The 19926-nt window shown below is 40.3% G+C and overlaps 1 protein-coding gene across 1 annotated transcript; it reads left to right on the top strand.

The window, feature by feature from the left end:
• On the top strand, positions 1–18272 carry stmn4 (stathmin-like 4). The gene is made up of 6 exons (XM_031295468.2): positions 1–148; positions 8171–8237; positions 8567–8662; positions 9055–9260; positions 14772–14963; positions 17196–18272. The coding sequence occupies exons 2-6, from the start codon at positions 8225–8227 to the stop codon at positions 17253–17255; spliced, it is 567 nt and encodes a 188-aa protein (XP_031151328.1). The 5' UTR covers positions 1–148; positions 8171–8224; the 3' UTR covers positions 17256–18272.
• Positions 18273–19926: the final 1654 nt, after the last annotated feature.

The raw sequence follows: 19926 nt of genomic DNA, 5'->3' as shown, positions 1-19926 counted from the left end.
AAGACATCTCCAAGGTGATGTCATGGAGGCAGCAAAGATGCTGTTGCCGATGCTGTTGCCCGGCGCCTGTATCCTTGCAGCCAGACGGGGGTAATCGTAGTCACCGGTCCATCAGCAGCAGCAGCAGAGAAGACGGGGACAGAGGGGGGTAAGTCTGCATCACAACACACACACATTTGCACACAACTGCATTTCATTTTGAGTTTCCCCATGTTATGTTTTATTGGATAACTGAAGGTTGCCTCTGTGTGTGTGTGTGTGTGTGTGTGTGTGTGTTTATTGGTTGGGCGTAATGGGGTGAGGGTGAGGATAGTGATGATGCAGTGGTTCTTGCTGGCAGAGAGACGGAGGACAAGTGAGGAAAAGGGAGAGAGAGGGAGAGAACTCGGTGTACCCGAAAACTGTATGGTGTGTAACCCATGTGTGTCATTTATTATTGATCCTCCATATGTGCAGACGCAGCTTTGTGTCTGCTAGAGTGGGAGAGGAAAACACGTATGGGGATATTCTCAGAATGCATTGGGGAATTTATGGGAAGTGTGGCGTGAAGTTAGAGTCTGTTATAACTGCTCCTCTTATGAGAAATCAAAGTATTCGCTCAGAATATTAGAAATAATCAGAGGTGTGTTAACAGCATTAGATGGTGTTCAGGATTCCTAGGAGAATATAAAAACGGATATCAAATAATGTGCCCATGCAAACAGAGTCCATTTTTTTCATTTTGACTTGTTGGACGCTCCATATACAGTACAGTGTAGAGCTGTAAGGTATATGGAAATTGTAATTGAGACATCCACTTTCAGAAACCTAGCTATCTGTTCAAGTAAAATGACTGTACGGAAGTATGAAACAACATTGAATTTTGACTTATTCTGACTTTTTTACTGCCAACTCAGATGAGTCACCTGAAGTGTAATTACCTAGTTTTGCCGGAAATTATGCCCTCGACAGAAAACTATAGTCAAGAGGCTTTCACACCGCCGCCTCAGTGAGGGTATGGTGGCAGACGAGAAGCCGTTTTGAGCATGGCGGTAGGTGTATGAAGCGGTTGGCACCCATGTGAACGCTCCCAGATTCTGCCGCCCAGAGTTCGCCGTGCTCAATCTTCTGCCCAGGGGCGTCGGACTGGGGGCAAAAAGGGGACTGAGTACCCAAGGCTCTCATGTGAGGAGGGGCCCAAAAAGATGCTAGAATGAATAGCTGTGGATGCGGGGAGGGGCCCCTAGAAAATGCCTTTCTACAGGGCCCAGAATTTTGTGCTACACTCCTGCTTCTGCCATTAACCGCTGGCCGGCAGGAAACGCTTTTAAAAACTGCTTTGCTTTTTGGGAAACGCTCTTGCAGGTAGGCGGTTGTCAGGTTTTTTTTTTTGCCACATTGCGGTTTGAAACTAGGGGCACGTTCAGCCCGGGCAAAAACATAGCAAAACGTTTGCTGGTGCGTTTGAACACCCTGCTGTGTGTACCAAAAGTTTACATACAGGTCGCTACTGATTGGGTAACACCTCTGACACAGCCAACACGCGAGTGAAAACACTCCTCAAAGCCTGTTGCACATTGTTACACGCCGTTCGGAGGAAACATGTCGTTCAACCCGGGAAACCGTAGCAGTGCACACTGTTTTGGGATTGAATGTGCCCCAACTTCTTGGCCCCGACCAGTAAACTGATTTGTTCAGATGTGTAACTAGGGTGTGGCCTATATAACATCAGTGCATGTGACTTGTGATGTGACTGCTGATCTTGAAGAAGGCCTGAGGGCCGAAACATCATCTAAATAAAATAGAGAAATGCATATGGAGATAGAGTGTGCAACACTTTTTCTTACTTGCAAGTCTTCTTCCAGTGATCAGCCCCTCACGACAGCCCTACCTTTCTATATTATTAGGATATTTTGTTACCTTCGGACAGAGACAGGCTAGCTGTTTCCCCTTGTTTCCAGACTTTATGCTATGCTACGCTAACCGACTGCTGGATATGGCTTCATATTCAGCATAAAGACACCAGAGAGTCGTCTTCTCATCTGACTCTTGGCAAGAAAGCGAATAGGCATATTTCCTAAAAGCTTCCTAAAATGTTGAACTTTAGCTTCATGCATCAACATTCAAAGATTAACAAAATAGACATGAGTATGCAAGAAAGACAAATCATTCACTATGCTTTTTATTATTTTAATATGCAATTATTTCTTGTTCTGAAAACCATTATAAATCACAATGTATTAGCCCAATGTTTAGAGATCTTATAGGATAAATATTACCTTCAGTAGACATGAAGGATGGGGATCCTCTGGGACAACAAGACCATGATCATCAAAAAATAGTATAATGAAAAACTTCACTATGATCTCTCAGAAAATGTCATCAACATGACCTAAATGTTCCTGTGTGTACCAAGACCATTACAAGTTGCTCTCTCTCTCTCTCTCTCTCTCTCTCTCTCTCTCTCTCTATCTCTCCATTGACACACAAGAAATGGAGCCGTCTTGCTCCTGCAGGAAGCAGTGCATTGATCTGCTCCCTGGGTGGTTTCATAGGAGGAGAAGCAGCTGTGTGCATGCTTGTGTGCATTCCAACCATAGACTTTAAAAAAAGATTCCAAAAGTGTAGCAAAGCAATACATGTACTGCCTGATTTGTATGTGTGCTCACAACTGTGTATTTCTAGGTATCTGTACATGTATGTTACATGTGTCTATATATGCAGATGTATGTGTGTCCTTGAGTGTCCCACTGGGAGCTGTGTCAGGGTGGTTAGGTGAGCGTGTGCTCTGCATCGTAATGACACGTCTCTCCTTCTCTGTCAGGTTGTCTCATTAGTACCACTCTCTGGAGCTCCCTGCTCTTCAGGGACAGACAGACGGACAGATGAACAGACAGACAGACAGACGGACAGATGAACAGACAGACAGACAGACAGACAGACAGACAGACATAGACAGGAAGCAAAATTTTAATAGCAAAGATAAATTGGCCTATTTGTGAGTTATTTGTAAGTTTACTATAGGTAACTATGGTAGCCATACAGTTAATCTTTAGGAGTCACTGCCTTCCTGATGTATGATTAACAATAAAACTTAACTTAACTTTATGATGCATAAATAATATCCATTTCGTTTCATCCATTCTGCCCAGTTTAATATGCAACTCAATTGTATACAATATATACAGTAGGGGCTCCCTACTCAGTCTCTCTTTCAGCTAAGGGGTCCATGGCCTAAATGACGTTGAGGACCCCTACTTTAAACCAATCACAATTGTCTAAGTGCCACTGCAAAATTGCCTCGGTATGGAACTTGTTTTGGTGGAGCTTTCAAGTAGTGTAGCTACTTAAAAAACCATGCAACATTTCCAGGAGTGAGTTACCGCAATGGAGCTGGAGCGAGGAGGTGATTAGCTTAGTTTAGCATAAGGACTGGAAGCAAGGGGAAACAGTTGGCAGCTGGCTCTCTAAAAACACACCTACAACCAACCAAGCTGCAACCTCCGGTGCTGAAAAATGAAGCCAATGCGGAGGTGCCAGAAACTTGCAGATCATCGAGTGGCCATTTGAGGCTGGTTCCAAAAGTGACTCAATCCCCATATACCCCCATGCTAAAATGCCCAACTTTAAAACAACTGTTTAATTAATTTTAATGTTTAAAGTTGTGCTAGGAGCGTGCCACTTTGAGTAACAGGACGAGTGTAGACTGCAGGCTTCATTCAGCCCGCCTCAGCTCCATCCACACTGCACCTCTTTGTCCATTTTTAGATTAGCCGACAAGGTGACGGCTGGAGCTACCGGGGGCCACACACTTCACTTCAGAAACCTATGGGGTATGTCACAGAGACTACGTCCATATGTTATCCAGTCCATGCTACCAACACATCATCTAAAGCTCAGTTATTAACATGTTGTAGCTTGTTTATTTAATCTATGCGAAAACTGTAGAACATGTTAATTTGTGGATTTATTAGGAATTAAATGCTGTAACTTTTTCTTGGTAAACAACAGCCAGGAGAGAGAGAGAGAGCGAGAGAGAGAGAGAGAGAGAGAGAGAGAGAGAGAGAGAGAGAGAGAGAGAGAGAGAGAGAGAGAGAGAGAGAGAAAGAGAGAGAGGTACAGGTTTTTTTTCTATGATTTCCTTGTTTTTTCTTTTTATTTTGTTTGTTTTTTCTAAATTTATATATTTTAGTTTACTCAATGAATTGTATGTATGTATTTTTCCTCATCTTATTAATATCAAATTCTAAGCCCATATATATATATATATATATATATATATATATATATATATATATATTTCTATATGTTGGACAACAATGCAATCAAACAATACATAGAAAAGTGATTTTATTTTTTGCACACAGTGCATTCAGTGTATATTCCTGTATAACTGTCACTGTTTGGATGATCATCTATGTAGAACCCTCTCTTAGAAGATGAAGGAGAGGTAGCTGAGAGGAGGTAGGACATTTCTGGCAGACACGTCCCATCCCAGATGTTTAATCAAATTAGGCCCACATCAGGAACCAATGGGATGTGTTTCACGAAGTGCAATCCTTCATTTGCCCTCTATTATTACTCCTCAGCCTGTTTTGCTTAAACACCAGATTCTCTTGGGTGTCCACATGATTGGTGTCCTTATACCGAATACCAAAATACCAGCAAAACTTAATTAGCACGTGCACTCAGCTGTGAAAAGGCCAACGAACTGTGCAGGGCACTCACATGATAAAATTCTCCAATTAGCAGACGACAGATATTCAAGTTAGACCTTCAAATGTTTGTTGATATCAATAACCGAGACTGCCCTCCCGAAAAAACGCTCCCAGATATTGTTTGCACAAGCAGCAATTACAACAGATATTTACCTTTTTTAGTGGCGGTGTCCTCTTATTGCAGTAGTAATTATAACAGGAGGAGAGTAGGGAGTAATGTTGTCTATATCCTCGACATTCCACTTGCATGTCCCACGATGCATGTCTTTTCCCAATGTTCGTTACCTTCCGCTTTCTTTGTGTTGTAATTCTAAACTCCGGTGGATTTCTGAGGACTATGGTTAACTGCTCCTCAGATCTCTGCAGGGTAAATCCAGACAGCTAGCTAGACAGATCTGTCCAATCTGAGTTTTCTGTTGCACGACTAAAACAACTTTTGAACGTACACGTTCCACCGAAAAAAGTTCCTTCCCGAGGCTATTTTGCAGCAGCTCCGTGTGGAGCTTAGTGACGATTGTGATTGGTTTAAAGAAATGCCAATAAAACCAGAGTTACAGTTTTTCTCCCATCCCAGAATGCTGTGTGGACTAGCCAGACCCTCCTCCAAAACTGCCACCGTAGAGATTTTTTTTTTTTTTTTTGACTGAAAGTGAAGTAACGTCAGATTTTAACTCAAACCACAACCTTTTTTCTAAACTTAACTTAGTCGTTTTTGTGCCCTAAACATAACCAAACTGCAACCATTTCACAATGTTAAAGACGTGTTTAAAATCAAGACCTTTATGTTCAAAACCATGGCCGATGTTTAGATATGAGGTTGTTATTTCTGCTATTTTATAATACGCTCCAGTGGGTTGTATTAGAGGGTAGGGAACAAACGACTCATATCGTCGTATAGTTTGGAGGACTTGTTGGAATAACCCTGAGAAGCAATAATGCAGGAATTTCTGTCCATCTTTTAATAACTTGATCTAGTGAAATATTTACAAATTATTTGCTATAATGGTACAAGTCCTATTCATTGAACTAAATAGAAATAGGGAATCAAGGGTTGGGGGAAATTACCTTTGCTCTGTCTCACAAAATATCCATCTCTTTCACTAGTTTTTTTGCTCGACCGACATATACAGCATCCCACAGATGTCCATCAATTCAGCGTTTATGAGACCATCTGACAGACGGGACAGACGGAGTGATAGGGGGTGGTGGCAGAGCTAGTTAGACAGTTTGCTACTTCGCTTCGTCTATCTCTCGCTCAGTGCAATTTACTTTGATCCAATCCCTGCTTGAATCAAATCTGAATTGAATTAATTTTGAATTTCATTCCCTACCCATTCAAATATTAAGAGTATACAAAGTTTGATACGCTTAACAGGCCACAGTCCGTATCACAGAGACATATTTTGCTTCAATCACAACACACAGGTTTGAAGTACATTTTCAGCAGATGGTGAGACAGCCTGTTGCCGTGGTTGATGCCTCGCTTTGTTATTTATACACCGTTCCTCTTGCTTTCTTGCATCTGCTCAGCGATTTACTGCTTCTTCTCCCACTTATGTCACATCTGTGATTCCCTGCAACACAGAAGGCTGGCAAGAAGGTGTGCGCATATGAGAGTTTTTATGCATTTTCAATGTGTGCATTAAAAAAAACCTAAGTGCAAACCATAGCGTGTAAAAAATAATGGACAGAGCTTCCTTGTCTGAAAAGTAAAGTCAATGCGGAAATTCCTTAAACCTGCATTCTATCCAATTTCCAGCAGGGGGCGACTCCACTGGCTCCAAAAAAAAAGGTCTGTTTCTATAGAAGTCTATGAGAAAATAACCCTACTTCTCACTTGATTTATTACTTTAATAAACAGTTTATTAAGGAATTTATGGTCTCAATTTCTAGTTTCAAGTCTTCTTCAATGCAGCACGATGTTCATTTTGTAAATTAAAGTCCCATTTTATTTTAAAATAGAGGATAAAGCAGGGGATGCTTTAGGGCCGACCTGTCAATCAGGACAGAGGCTTAGCAATGCTAACCATGGCACTGTGCACATTAAAATGCACAACTTGTTCTGTTGTGTTGTCTGTGTTTTCATCTTTAACTTTGACCCTCTCACTGTGTATTTTCACTTCATCAAAGTTAATTGGAACATTTTGGTCACACAAAAATGTCTTGTTCAGCATTTGGGAGCACCTTGCCAACCAAGGCTAGCTAGCTAGCACTAGCGCTAGCATTATCAGTTAACTTAAGGGAAAGTTTGCAGATTTTAAACCAGCTCAGTGTACTGCTGCACATGCAGATGAATGGCAACAGTACCCAGAGATCTGCGTTTGCCCGCTAGTAAATCTATGCCGGATGACTCACTTCAGCAGGTTAAAAAGCAACTTTCCCTCTTTGTTGTTAGCCGCAGCATCCTCGGCAGCTCCGCCCTCTCATCCAAAAATTGTCACATCCAGTTTCAAAAAACCAAGATGGCGCCAGCCAAATTCCAAAACTCAAGGCTTCAAAGACAACATTATGTTTCCACTATATTTTCTACATGGTTTTCATATCATTTGTTTGAGTTTTGACTAGTGCTCTTTTAACTTTGTCATCTTGTGTGCACTCTCGTCTTCTGCAGTAGTTCAATGGCACCTGACTGGAGAATTAGTGCCACCTACTGTTTAGCTTGATTAACCAACTCCTAATATTCACATATTAACATTTGTGGATGGAAAATGCACATTCATTTGGAAATTTGCACACAATTTTGATGAAAACTAGCCATTGGAGACATCTTTTGTGTGTAAGTACTTTGGAAATGAACAATATTTGCATTTAGATTCTAGATTTTTAAAATCAGGAACAAGGAAAAGATTAATTTTAGGGGGGAGTTTGTGTAAAAACTACAGTACATCAGACACAAATTTATGTTTTTATAAGTCTTTAAACATGCCTGATGGGGGTCTTTAAGCCTGTTCTCTCTAAGAGTTGTCCAGTGGCATTTTGGGAAACACAGGAAATCACTAACATGATCACTGATATATAACAGTACTAACAAGAATGCAATGTTCCTCTGAAGAAGCTTTAAGCACTTGTGTGTCAACTTTGTTGAAAGCTCCTATCAAAGGATGCATGGGCTACTTTTTGTTCACATGTTAACAAAGACTATGATGTCTGATGAAATATTGAGGAAATATTACATGATATTTTGTTTTTGATGATGTCTTTTTATTCATTAGTTCTGGTTTGGTTTTCCCAGCATGTCGATGTATTACGACTGACAACTATCCTTGCCATACCCTCTGTTTTAGCCCACTTTTATTTTTGTGGTGCAGCACTGTTCTTTCATTGGTTGAATTGAACCTTAATGGGAGGTGCTTACACAAGTCAGCCTGCGGCTGTAAATTCTCTGCTTAGCCACTGCTTTACACATGCGTTTTATGAGCTTCGAATCTGCCTTATTCAGCCCTTCCCCCCCTGTCTCTGCATGTGTCTCTCAGACAGACTGAGAAGGATCTTCAGCATCCCTGGGGAGTAACATACGCAGTGAGAAGATGACTCTGGCAGGTAAATATACAGCCACAGCAGAAAATCCTGCACACCTCAGCTCCCTATTCCTTTACTGTGTATACTGCTCATGATTCCATTGTGGGAATGATAACAAGATAAAAGTACACTTTTGTTATCTGAGCCACGTATGTTGTCATTATAATGACTGCATTAATAACAATGAATATGACACTGTCACTGAAAAGGAGAATTACATCATCATTCAGTTCAAGTCAACACTGTCAGCATGACAAAATGTGTGTGTGTGTGTGTGTGTGTGTGTGTGTGTGTGTGTGTGTGTGTGTGTGTGTGTGCGTGTGTGTGTGTGTGTGTGTGTGTGTCCTCAGCCTACAAAGAGAAGGTGAAAGAGCTCCCCCTGGTGTCTCTGTTCTGTGCCTGCCTGAACCCACAGACTGCAGACAAACCTACATATAAGGCAGAAGGTAAAAAACATGACTTTCACACATTAACAACTGTGGGAGGGGGGGGGGGGGGTATGCAGTATTATAGCCAATATAGACACTAGTCATTTTGGGTAAATGTAGGAATTAGTTTTTCTAAAGCAGAGACATGTAGAAGGGCAGGCTGTTCTCGTGAACCATTCGTACATATAGTTACGAAAAGTTATGCACTGTAATTCGTAGTTTTGTAGGATATCATACAAATTGGAAGTTTTCATACGATATCATACAAACCTGTTCATGAGAATACATTAAAGAAGGGATGTCGGTTAATCACAAACCACACGATACCTCACAAATCCCATATGGAGTCCCCGTGTTAAAGATTTATAGGGAATGTATAATCTAAACATGGCCACAATCCAACACCACAGATGCGGTGGACCTGGGCTGGTGCGTCATCAAAGACGTGGAGGTCATTGAGCTGAACAAGCGGGCATCTGGCCAGGCCTTCGAGGTCATCCTCAAGCCCCCGTCCTTCGACGGAGTGCCAGAGCTCAACACCTCCATGCCGCAGCGCCGCGACCCGTCCCTGGAGGAGATCCAGAAGAAGCTGGAGGCTGCCGAGGAGAGGCGAAAGGTGAGGGGAGGGAAGAGAAGGGGCGGGGTCGGGTTTCTGTAGCGTCATAAAGTGGGATCTGGCAGAAAATTCCAGCCTCAAATGTATCATTTTAAATTTTCTTACAACTTTAAAGTCTCTAGCCACACTGTAAATCTTTGATGTAAATTTACAGCAACAATCTCCCCGTGTCTTACTGTTTTAATGTTATACAGGATCCTACTGTAAATGGCAATGCATTCTGGGAGAAAATAATAATATTGCAGCACTATCTGTGAATGTTACAGATTACAGGTATTTACTGTTAATACCAATGTATCCTGGAAAAATAAAGGATAGAACACTGCAGCCAGTATATTACTGTAAATTCAAATAATACGGTAAGACACTGTCTATTTACAGTAAAATGCCTTTAAAAACAGTATGTGTACTGTAAATAAACAGTAGTTTACAAAACAGTGGTGAAGAACACACATTACTGGATAGGACAAAAACGTGCTCTGGTTTATTGGCATTTCTTTAAACCAATCACAATCGTCTTTCGACAGAAAACACAAGAAATATACTAGAAATAATAAATAAGATTAAAAAGAATAAGATAGCAAAAGATAAAATGCCAGAACAACTGATGAAAAAAAATATACTTAGAGGAATGAAAAGAATGTACATGCATATACAAGTGTAGAATAAAACGTACAACCTACCTACATAGTATATATAACAAAATAAAATATGTGCGATATTAAATATGAAGGGACCAGTGTGCAAGTAGCATAACAGTGCAGTATTGTAATGTGTGAGGTAATGAGAGCATTATCTCACACACAGCTGTGAATTGTTGTGCAGTTTTATGGGATGTGGCAGTAATGTTTTTTGGTAGCGTTACATCGAAGCTGTCGGAGCCTCTTAGAGAAGGTGCTCCGCTGGTGATGATGCATGAAACTGTCAATAAGATTCATTTGTTTATTGATTGAAGGCCCACTATAACCCCCGATCGTACCCACAAGAAATCCAACTGGACAGGCCCTAACCCTTGAAACTGTAACCCTAAACCTCGCTGTTTAGTAGCTCGTTCAGGCGTTGTTATACATCTGACAACGCTCTTTGTGGCCAGCGTGATTTATCAACCCAGGAGAAGAAGAAAAAAAAGGGTGGAAACGGATGAAGGGAAAGAGGGAGGGAATGTTGGAGTTGATGGAAAGGAAAGGGAGGAAACACAAGCAGAGGGAGGGTGGGAAGATGAAACGAGGGACATGAAAGTACAAGGGCAATCATGAAAGGACACACTCACAATGGCTCATATTCATCAAGCAGAGGGGATGGTGGAGAGAGAGAGAGAGAGAGAGAGAGAGAGAGAGAGAGAGAGAGAGAGAGAGGCAGGAAGGGAGAGGGGGGAGGTGAGGTCAGAGGAATTATCGCTGGCACAGAGAAATGTGTCCTGCAGCAGAGCGGTCACACCACACCTGCAACATCAGATGTTTCAATTCATTTGTTCATTAAGGCCCTGAAAAGGTATTTTCCCCAACCAGCTTCTTACTATAAGTAATGGGATTGAGATGAGCTGTCTGTCATGAGTGACAGAAATTTGTCTTTGACTGGGCAGGCTCAAATGACATAAAATACATATAAGAACATAAAGATATGTATAGAAACAGTGTAAAAAACAGTAACCGTACAAATGTGCAAATTGCAAAAACAGTGCAAGAAGAAGCCTGAATGGAGCTGTTTGATGCTGTCTATGGATGGCTGTTCGTTCAGTGTGGTGATGGCAGAGGGGATGACGGATTTTTGGTAAATGTCTTTCCCTGCAAATGGGACTCTGTATAGCGTCGACCTGATGGCAGTAACTAAAGGATGGGTGAAGGGGGTGGTGGGTGGGATCCTGTGGGATTATAGTGGCTTTCCTGAGTGCTACATAAAAACACTATATTCTGCAAAACAGGGTTGGTACTTTCACATTAGAAATTTTCTTGATTTTTCTTCCTCTGTACAATTTTCACTGGTTTGTAGTGGGCAGGGCTTAATATAAAAAAAGGTGATGTCCCGTACTAAAATGCTGCACATTATCTGAGTTTTACACTCAGTAATTAATACCTAAAGACGTTTCATATTCTGTTCTTTGATTCTGCCTACTTTTACATTACATTTCATTTAGCTGACACTTTTATCCAAAGCGATTTCCAATAAGTGCATTCAACCATAAATACAAACTCAGAACAGCAAGCCTCACATATAAGTATATTAGCTTTAAAGAAGCCAAACTACAAAGTGCCACATGTAAGTGTAATTTTTAAATTTTTTTGTATTGTTTATAACAGGGATCTTCAACAGGGGGTCCTCAGATTCAATGCAGGAGGGCATCCAAATTATAAATTTAAGTCTTAACATCAATCCAACATATTATTAGCAAATATAAATCCCCACTGAGGAAAGGCTTACTGATCTATACTGCCGTGCAAAGGCAAAAGACCGTAACTTCATCTTTGGTCGAAAATTAGTTATTGTCATTTTTGGGATATTCAAGACCTCCTTTATCATGTGGAGAAATATCTTGAGTCAGTATAACTTTTTCAATTTTGACGTTTTTTTTCTTCCGAAAAACCTGGTGAACATTGATTAATAAAATAGGCTACCATATTGGTCAAATAAAATGTTTTTGGACCTTATATTATTTCCTGTGGATGTTGAATATCGATAAACTATAATTATTTTTATTATCATTATAATGATTTTCTCTATTCATTTCAGTTCCTACAGTAACTACAGTATATTGATTATTATGGAAGAGCCTTGGGCATGGCTCCTTATTTGTTGGCAGATAATACAGAGGGTATACACAAGGCAGAGTACAGTCACTTCCAAATAAGGGTCAAAGGTCAAGTTTGACCCCAAGTTTATTTTATGTACAGACTTATCTTCATTAAAATAGGTAATAGCCAGATTTCCAGTGTCCTACTTATAATACATTTGCCTAGACAACAAAGACACTTTAAAGTAATTTTTCCCAGTTTCAAACTCTGGCGAGTTAAAGTCTTTTGCCTTTGCAGAGCAGTATAGGTAAGGTGGTAGCCATCCAAACCATACCAACAATTATAAGGCTATTTTAAAAGCTTAGTATTCTATGCAAAAAAAGGTATGTAAAGGCTTTAGGCTGGCACTCGTTATTGCAGGCCCAGTTTAATATGCAACTTCATTTTATACAAAATATGTAGTAGGGGGTCCCTGATCCATCTCTCTTTTAGTTAAGGGGTCCTTGGATTAAAAAACGTTGAAGACACCTGGTTTTATAACCATAGTCGTTGCCAAGGTGCAGTCGGAAGAGATGTGTGGTTGCTATTTAGTCATGAATATTTAATGAGCCATGTTTTCAGGGGCTTTGAAGCAGTGATCTACTCCTGCAGCTGCCAGAGGGGTACATGGAAAGTATCCAACTACTTTAATTTGAAAATTTTGAAAATTATGACTTGATAAAAAAATAATATGTCCACATATTAACATGAAGTCAACTGTAACAACTGAACACTACACAAAAAACTAGTCAGCGAGCAAGCGCAGAAGTTTAAACAGGGAGCAAAAAGTAATGAATAAACGGTAGAAATAAATAGCTAAAAGTAATGGCTAAACAGTTCAAATGATTAGGTATAAGTGCTGGATAAATGGTTGAAATAGTTAGCTAAAAGTAACGTTAATGAATACATGGTCAAATATTCAGCTTAATTCGTCGTAATTCAAAAACGTGTGTGCAAAAATTGCTGTGGCAGTCGTGTAAATGACTTATTTCCTGAGGCAGTGGTCACAGCTACTGCAAATCATACAAATGGCCCACGCCCTAGTAAACAGTAACATGACTTACATAACATAAAAACAAACACGAACACAGAGAGGCACAGACACACTGTCTGTGCCTCTCTGAGAAGGAGCACTGGATTCCCTTTACATGCTAACATACAGTACATTTGGCCTGTATTTGAAATCTTTGCAACACACTTTCTGAGGTGACAGGCAGGTGCCAGAGCTCTTCAACATGGGTTCTAGGACCCCTAGGGGGTCCTCAGAGTTACTGCAGGGGGGGCCATCAAATTGTTGTTTAAAAATGTGAAGGTTTATTTTTATATTTTTTTATTGAAATGGCTGAAAATGTACATGAATCCAACATAGTATTACCAAAGATAAGTCAGCCTTTTTGGGGGAAAAAAAAAGATTACCCAACATTCAGAATCAGAATCAGAAAGCGATTTATTTATAGTAGCACTTTTCAATTTGTCTGGTTGAAGGTGCATACATAAAACAATAATATAAAATAAACAAACAATAAATACAGAAACAAATAACACATACATACTGTATATGCACACATACATACAACTTAATTTTTTTTTATTATTAGGCCTTTATTGACAGGACAGCTGAAGAAATGAAAGGAGAGAGAGAGGGGGAATGACACGCAGCAAAGGGCCACAGGTCAGAGTCGAACCCCGGACTGCTGCGTCGAGGAGTAAACCTCTATATGTGGGCACCCGCTCTACCAACTGAGCTATCCGGGCCCCTACATACAACTATTTAGCATGAATTGGGATAGTGCAGAATGTACAAAAATGTTGCGGGAAGTGCAAAAGTTCAGGATATATAGAATGTGCAGGGGACAGGATGTAGGAATAATGATAGGCTTACTGGCCTATAGGTAAGCTAGCGTATGTGTAAAGGCCTTTGGCTGCCCTACACATTATTGTAGGACCAGTTTAATATGCAACTCAATTTTATACAATATTAGTAGAGGGGCCCTGCTCCATCTTTCTTTCAGCTAATGGGTACTTAGCCTTAAAAACGTTAAAGGCCTTTCCCCTACACAAAACCTTCTGTTAATTGTGCATGTGTTTGAGTGGGAGTGTTTTGTAGGAACTCTTGTGCGTCATGCAAGTTCAGTTGTCTTTCTCCCTAATGCCTATTCAGCCTCTGGTTATGCCTATGATCTCCACGATTGCAACTAATAGTCTTTTTGTCATTTGCAGTTTAGCAAAATTGTAGGCTCACATTGCCAGACCTTCCTCCACAGCGCTGCGGAGGAAGGTCTGGCTAGTCCACACAACATTCCGGTATGGGAGAAAAACGTGCTCTGGTTCATTGGCATTTCTTTAAACCAATCACAATCGTCTTGGGCGGCGCTTAACGCCTGACGGAGCAACGGTGCCGCTGCAAAATAGCCTCGGGAATGAAATTGTTATGGTGGAACGTGTGTACGTTCAGAGGTCGTTTTAGTCGTGCAACAGAAAACTCAGATTGGACAGATAGTCTAGCTAGCTGTATGGATTTACCCTGCAGAGATCTGAGGAGCAGTTAATCATAGTCCTCATAAATCAGAGTTTAGAATGCCAACACAGAGAAAGTGGAAGGTGACAAACATCACCTGAAAATTAGGGACATCCAGCTGAATTTCCGGGGGGCACCTGAACAATCCCAGAAATGAAACGTCATTGATATAGACTAGCAAAATTGCCTGTTGATTTACCTTCATTGCTCTCTATCCCCTTGTAGTGCCAGGAGGCGGAGCTGCTGAAGCACCTGGCGGAGAAGAGAGAGCACGAGCGTGAGGTGATCCAGAAGGCCTTTGAGGAGAACAACAACTTCATCAAGAACGCCAAGGAGAAGCTTGAGCAAAAGATGGAGGCCAACAAGGAGAACAGGGAGGCCCTGCTGGCCGCCATGCTGGAGCGGCTCCAGGAGAAGGTACTGTCCAGTTGATAGGATTATTTCTAACCTTTATAGAAAGCTTGTAAGGGGCTTTTGTTCTCAAACTCAAGGCCTAGCACTTAACCATTTCATGCATGAATTATGATAACCACAGTCATGATTTTATCTGTTTTTATTCTTCATCAGGCATAAAAAATATTTGAAAATTTTCTTTAAACATGCATTTTTCACATGTCCACTCAGGTGGACTGCATGTGTTTCGAGTTATTGAAATAACAGTGTATGGAATGACAGACTAGTGTCCACTGTGGTGGCTGATGTGCAATTATACCATCATGTGCATGAAAATGGCTTTTAAATAGCTGTCCACTGTAGTGACCACTATGCGTGAAAGGGTTAGGAAAAAATCCATCCTAACACTAAAAAACAATATTGTAATGTACCATTTTGTATTTCTTATTCTCATGCATAACTATACAAATGGTGATGGATTTTAAAATTCATCATATATTCTTAATAATTTATCATTCATTGTCTAAAATTTGTCATGTTTTGAAAACAGTCCCTCAGAAGAGCAAGGGCTTATGTCTACGCTTACCAGAGATATTGAAGAAATTGACCACAGAGACAAACCTGATTGGTTGAGCACTAGCAGTGTAATCAATGTACTATTAAAGGAATAGCTTAACATTTTTGAGAAATATGCTTATTAGTATCTGAAGACAGATGAGATGATAAATACCACTTTTATGTCTGTGCAATAAATATGGAGCTAGAGCCAGGAGACTATTACCTTAGCTTAGCATCATTTTTACATTTCTGTTTTCATGCGGATTAAACAAACACAACTCAATGTGTTAATTAGGCAGTTTTAGAGGTGTAGGTATGCATATTTTTTTAACTGTTTTAACCTGTTTCCCCTGTTTACAGTCTTTATGCTAAGCTAGGCTTATTACCTCACAGCTCCAGCTACATAGTTAGCACACAGACATGAGAGTGATGTCAATCTTCTCATCTAACTCTCAGAAAGAATGCGCATAAGATCATTTTTACCATTATGGGGTAGCTACTCCATATCAATTTCTACGCATTTTATTTTGTTGTGTCATCATTTTTAAAGGAATAGTTTGACAAGACATACATTTATTCGCTTCGTTACTAAGAGTTGGATGATAAGATTTGTACCACTTTCACAATATTTGCACATAAGCAGCCAGCTAACTTGGCTATGCATAAAGAATGGAAACGGTGAAACAGCTAGCCTGGCACTGTCCAAAGCATAGACTGCCAAAATAGTGGACGAAGCAACAGTGACCTCCCCCTTGATTTTTAAGGACTACTGCTTTGAAGCTCCGAGCTTGGTAATTTGGCCATTGCCATCTCGGTTTTTTGAAACCGGACGGGATGATTTTTGGACGAAAGGGTGGAGCTGGGGAGGATGATGCGGCCAATATCATGTCGTCTATGGTTGAAATAGCTAAGCTAAGAGGGAAAGTTGCTAATTTTTAACCGGCTGAAGCGAGTCATTCCGGCTGAGTTGTACCGGCAGGTAACCGCAGACCTCCGGTTACTGGCGCCATTTATCTCCATATAAGACAGTACACAAAAAGTTGGCAAACTTTCCCCTAAGTTACTATCTAACGCTAGCGCTAGCTAGCTAGCTTAGTTTACAGACTGCTACTGAACGCTGAACAAGACTATTTAAGCAACCAAAATGTTCCAGTTACCTTTGATGAAGTGGAAATACACAGTGAGAGGGTCACTGTGAAGTTTAAGATTAAAACATGGACAACACCCCAAAACAACCCGGGACCTAAAACCTGGCAGCTCCGTCCATTCTTTTTTACAGTCTATGGTCCAAAGGTTAACGAAATCCGCCCACCAGCACCTCTGAAGCTCACATATTAGGAAATGATGTCTTGCATAAATGATGTCTTGCGTATAAGCGTGTTTTCCAAAATACCACCACTGTTTTATTGAGACCTAAAATGGAATGTTTTCTTGAGAGCAAATGAGGCAAGCCTTCAGTATCATCAACTGGGCTTGCATTTCTATTTTCTATCACAAGCTGGATCAGTAAGCATGAATATTATATGAGGTGAAAAAGAGTTTTTAGTTCTCCCCGCTCTGTTTCATTCCCCTGTTCAAATCTTTATGAACAGTTGCTGAGCTGTTGCCTTGTTCTGTTGGCACCTCTCTCATTAATGCTAATATATGCATGGATGCAAACGACTCTGACGTTGCCATGTCTCTGTGTTTGTCTGGCAGGACAAACACGCTGAAGAAGTGAGGAAGAACAAGGAGATGAAGGAGGAAGCCTGTCGGTAGATGAGTGGAGAAGCAGAAGAAAGAGAATGAGCAGGACTGGGAGATTTTAGAGTCTGTAAAAAAAGGAAATTAAAACAGTGCAAAAAAGAAAAAGAATGAAAAAGAACTCAAAAGCAACTCGAACAAAAGGAAAAGCCAAGTTTTCATATTTGATGTATACTGTAACGATTATGAACAAGCTGTACAAAGTTTAGCCAACGCTTGATGTTGAAATTCAAAAAGAAATCTGTCTCTTTTTTCTAAACGAAAGTGGGTGGGGGGATCGGGTGGCATCAAAACAAACATTTCAAATTTTTAATAGGGGGCGGCATTGGTTGTTTGGTGAGAATGAAAGCTGCATCAAAGCAGGAGGAGGTAACGATTTAAATCATAGCTCCCATTCCTGCAGTTTTTTGTCAGAAAGCAGGAAAAGAATAGGACCAAGGATTGAACCCTGGGGTACACCACACGTCAGCTGAGCAGATTAACTTCAGCATCATTAACTAAGCTGTGTTTTTCTTAATGATGCCTTATATTAGAAATTGTAACTGAATGCCGCCTATTTGGCAGCAACATTACCAATTATGGGGTTCCTATCCAATTAGACTGTAACTATGAAGTAGGGAGTTGTAATCTAAATTGTTACCAAGTAAAAGATGAAAAAATGTGTTATGTGCTTAAACAAAACTGTACACACAGATGTAGTTCAGGAGCCCTAGTCAGTCACAACCAGTACAAGTCAGTCCCAGGCTTCTTCAGTCTTGGATTTACAGCATACTTACCAGTCAATATAAACAGGACATACTGTAACACAAACTTTTGCGGTTTCCAAATGAAAAATAAAAATTGATTTCCCAAGGTCCACCGCTCTCGTGCGTATTCTTAGCATGCACCATTTTTGGAATTGTTGGGTCTGTCTGGGGACATCTGCGTGAGCTGAACTCAGTGAATCTTACAATATTGTTTATGAATATAAAAATGAAGAATCAGGCTCTTGTTTCTTTCTACAGTGCTCCAGGGAGTAAAAAAAAAAAGAAGGAAAAAAGGCTTGAGAACGGAAGAAGCTCTGCTGTATTTTGCCATTTTCAGGCTCTTTGTCTTTAAATGTAGTGTACGTAGTTGTAGATTAGTGACATGCATTTGAGTCTTAGATTTAGAGCACTGATTGCACTCTTCTTTTATTAAGCACAACTCAAAAGCACATATGCACACATGAAGGACAGTGGATATATACAGTATACACAACAATAACATCACGAGGAGGCAAAGTATTGAGTGACAGTAGATCTAAACTTGGACAAAGAAGGAAGAGTTTTGGGGTTTCTGGCTAACCTTGCTTTGGCATGTGTCACTGTGCTCTGATGTCAGTCTATGATTTTCAAGGGAATGTAAACCAAAAAGAATAAACAGGAAGATGAAATTGGCTTGAGTTGTTGAGTCATACTGACTTGATTGAAATGTCTCAAATGTTTGCACTGTAAGCGGGGAGTCGTTACATGGGGTTTGTACTTGCTGTAACTGTGTGTCGCTGTCTATCTTCAAGGCTGGAGTGATTGTATCTATTTGGCATGGTCAGTAAAAAACGGCTTGACTGAACTCACACTTTGCTCTTGTTATTATTTGTAGATTGATAGTGCAATGTGTTGCGTGCACTTGTATACACACACACATACACACAGGTATGGAAGAGAATTAGGTCCAATGTAAAAATGTATTTGAGTTCTGAGTTTAAAGTCAGAAACTCAGAATTCTGACTTTGAACTCAGAATTTTGAGAATAAAGTCAGAACTTTCACTCTAATCTCAGAATTTTGACTTTAATCTTACAATTCTGACTAAAATCAGTAGCTGTGTTTGAAACCGTTCCCTTAATCACTCACTCACTCACTATTCCCTATACAGTGTTTGTTAAATAGTGAACTATACAGGTAATGAACAAACGAGATTTCGGACACTCACTGAAAATATCGTTGCGTCAGTAGATGCGCCAGTATGTGTGCCGATTATTTGTGTGACGGAGGCGGAGGAGCCCAACATCATGTAAACAAACCGAAACAAAGATACTTCTAATACATCCCTGGAACAAACCGGAACTCAGGAGGATAGTAAAAGGTTGTAAATATGTTGCATGTTACATTTCCACCGTTTAGAAACAAATGCCTGCTCCATCTTTCCTTTTTGAGTTTCACAGGTCCTTCTGCTTCTTCTACTCCTCCGGGTAAACATGACAGTGTTGCATTGTGGGATATGTGAGTAAAATGTAGGGTACTTCGTATGCACACTCAAATTAGCTGTGCATTGTGGGTATTTTAGAGTGGACTTTAAAGTGAATGAAATGTATTGCAGAAAATTCGATAAATTTATAGTGCACTATTTCAGTGATAGGGAATGGTTTCGAACACACGTAGTGACTGTATTCTCAGAATTCTGACTTTAAATTCAGCATTAAAATACATTTTTCACATGTGGCCCTAGTCCTCTCCGTACTAAGGCCTAGTTTCCACTGTTTTATTTTTTACCCTGGGTCTTGGCTCCCAGGCTGCCCTACTTTATTGCTTAAACTTGTTGGGACAGTATATACCCTGAAAATAAACTACTCAGGGCTGTAAAAAAAATATAATTGAATAGATATTTTATTTACATTTAATATTTTCCTAAAATATGCTAGAATTGAACATCAGTCAATAGCTATC

The sequence above is a fragment of the Sander lucioperca genome, chromosome 9 (genome assembly GCF_008315115.2).
Source record: "Sander lucioperca isolate FBNREF2018 chromosome 9, SLUC_FBN_1.2, whole genome shotgun sequence".
NCBI lineage: Eukaryota > Metazoa > Chordata > Actinopteri > Perciformes > Percidae > Sander > Sander lucioperca.
Note: the sequence above shows the minus strand (reverse complement) of the source record. Positions and strands in the feature narration are given on the sequence as shown.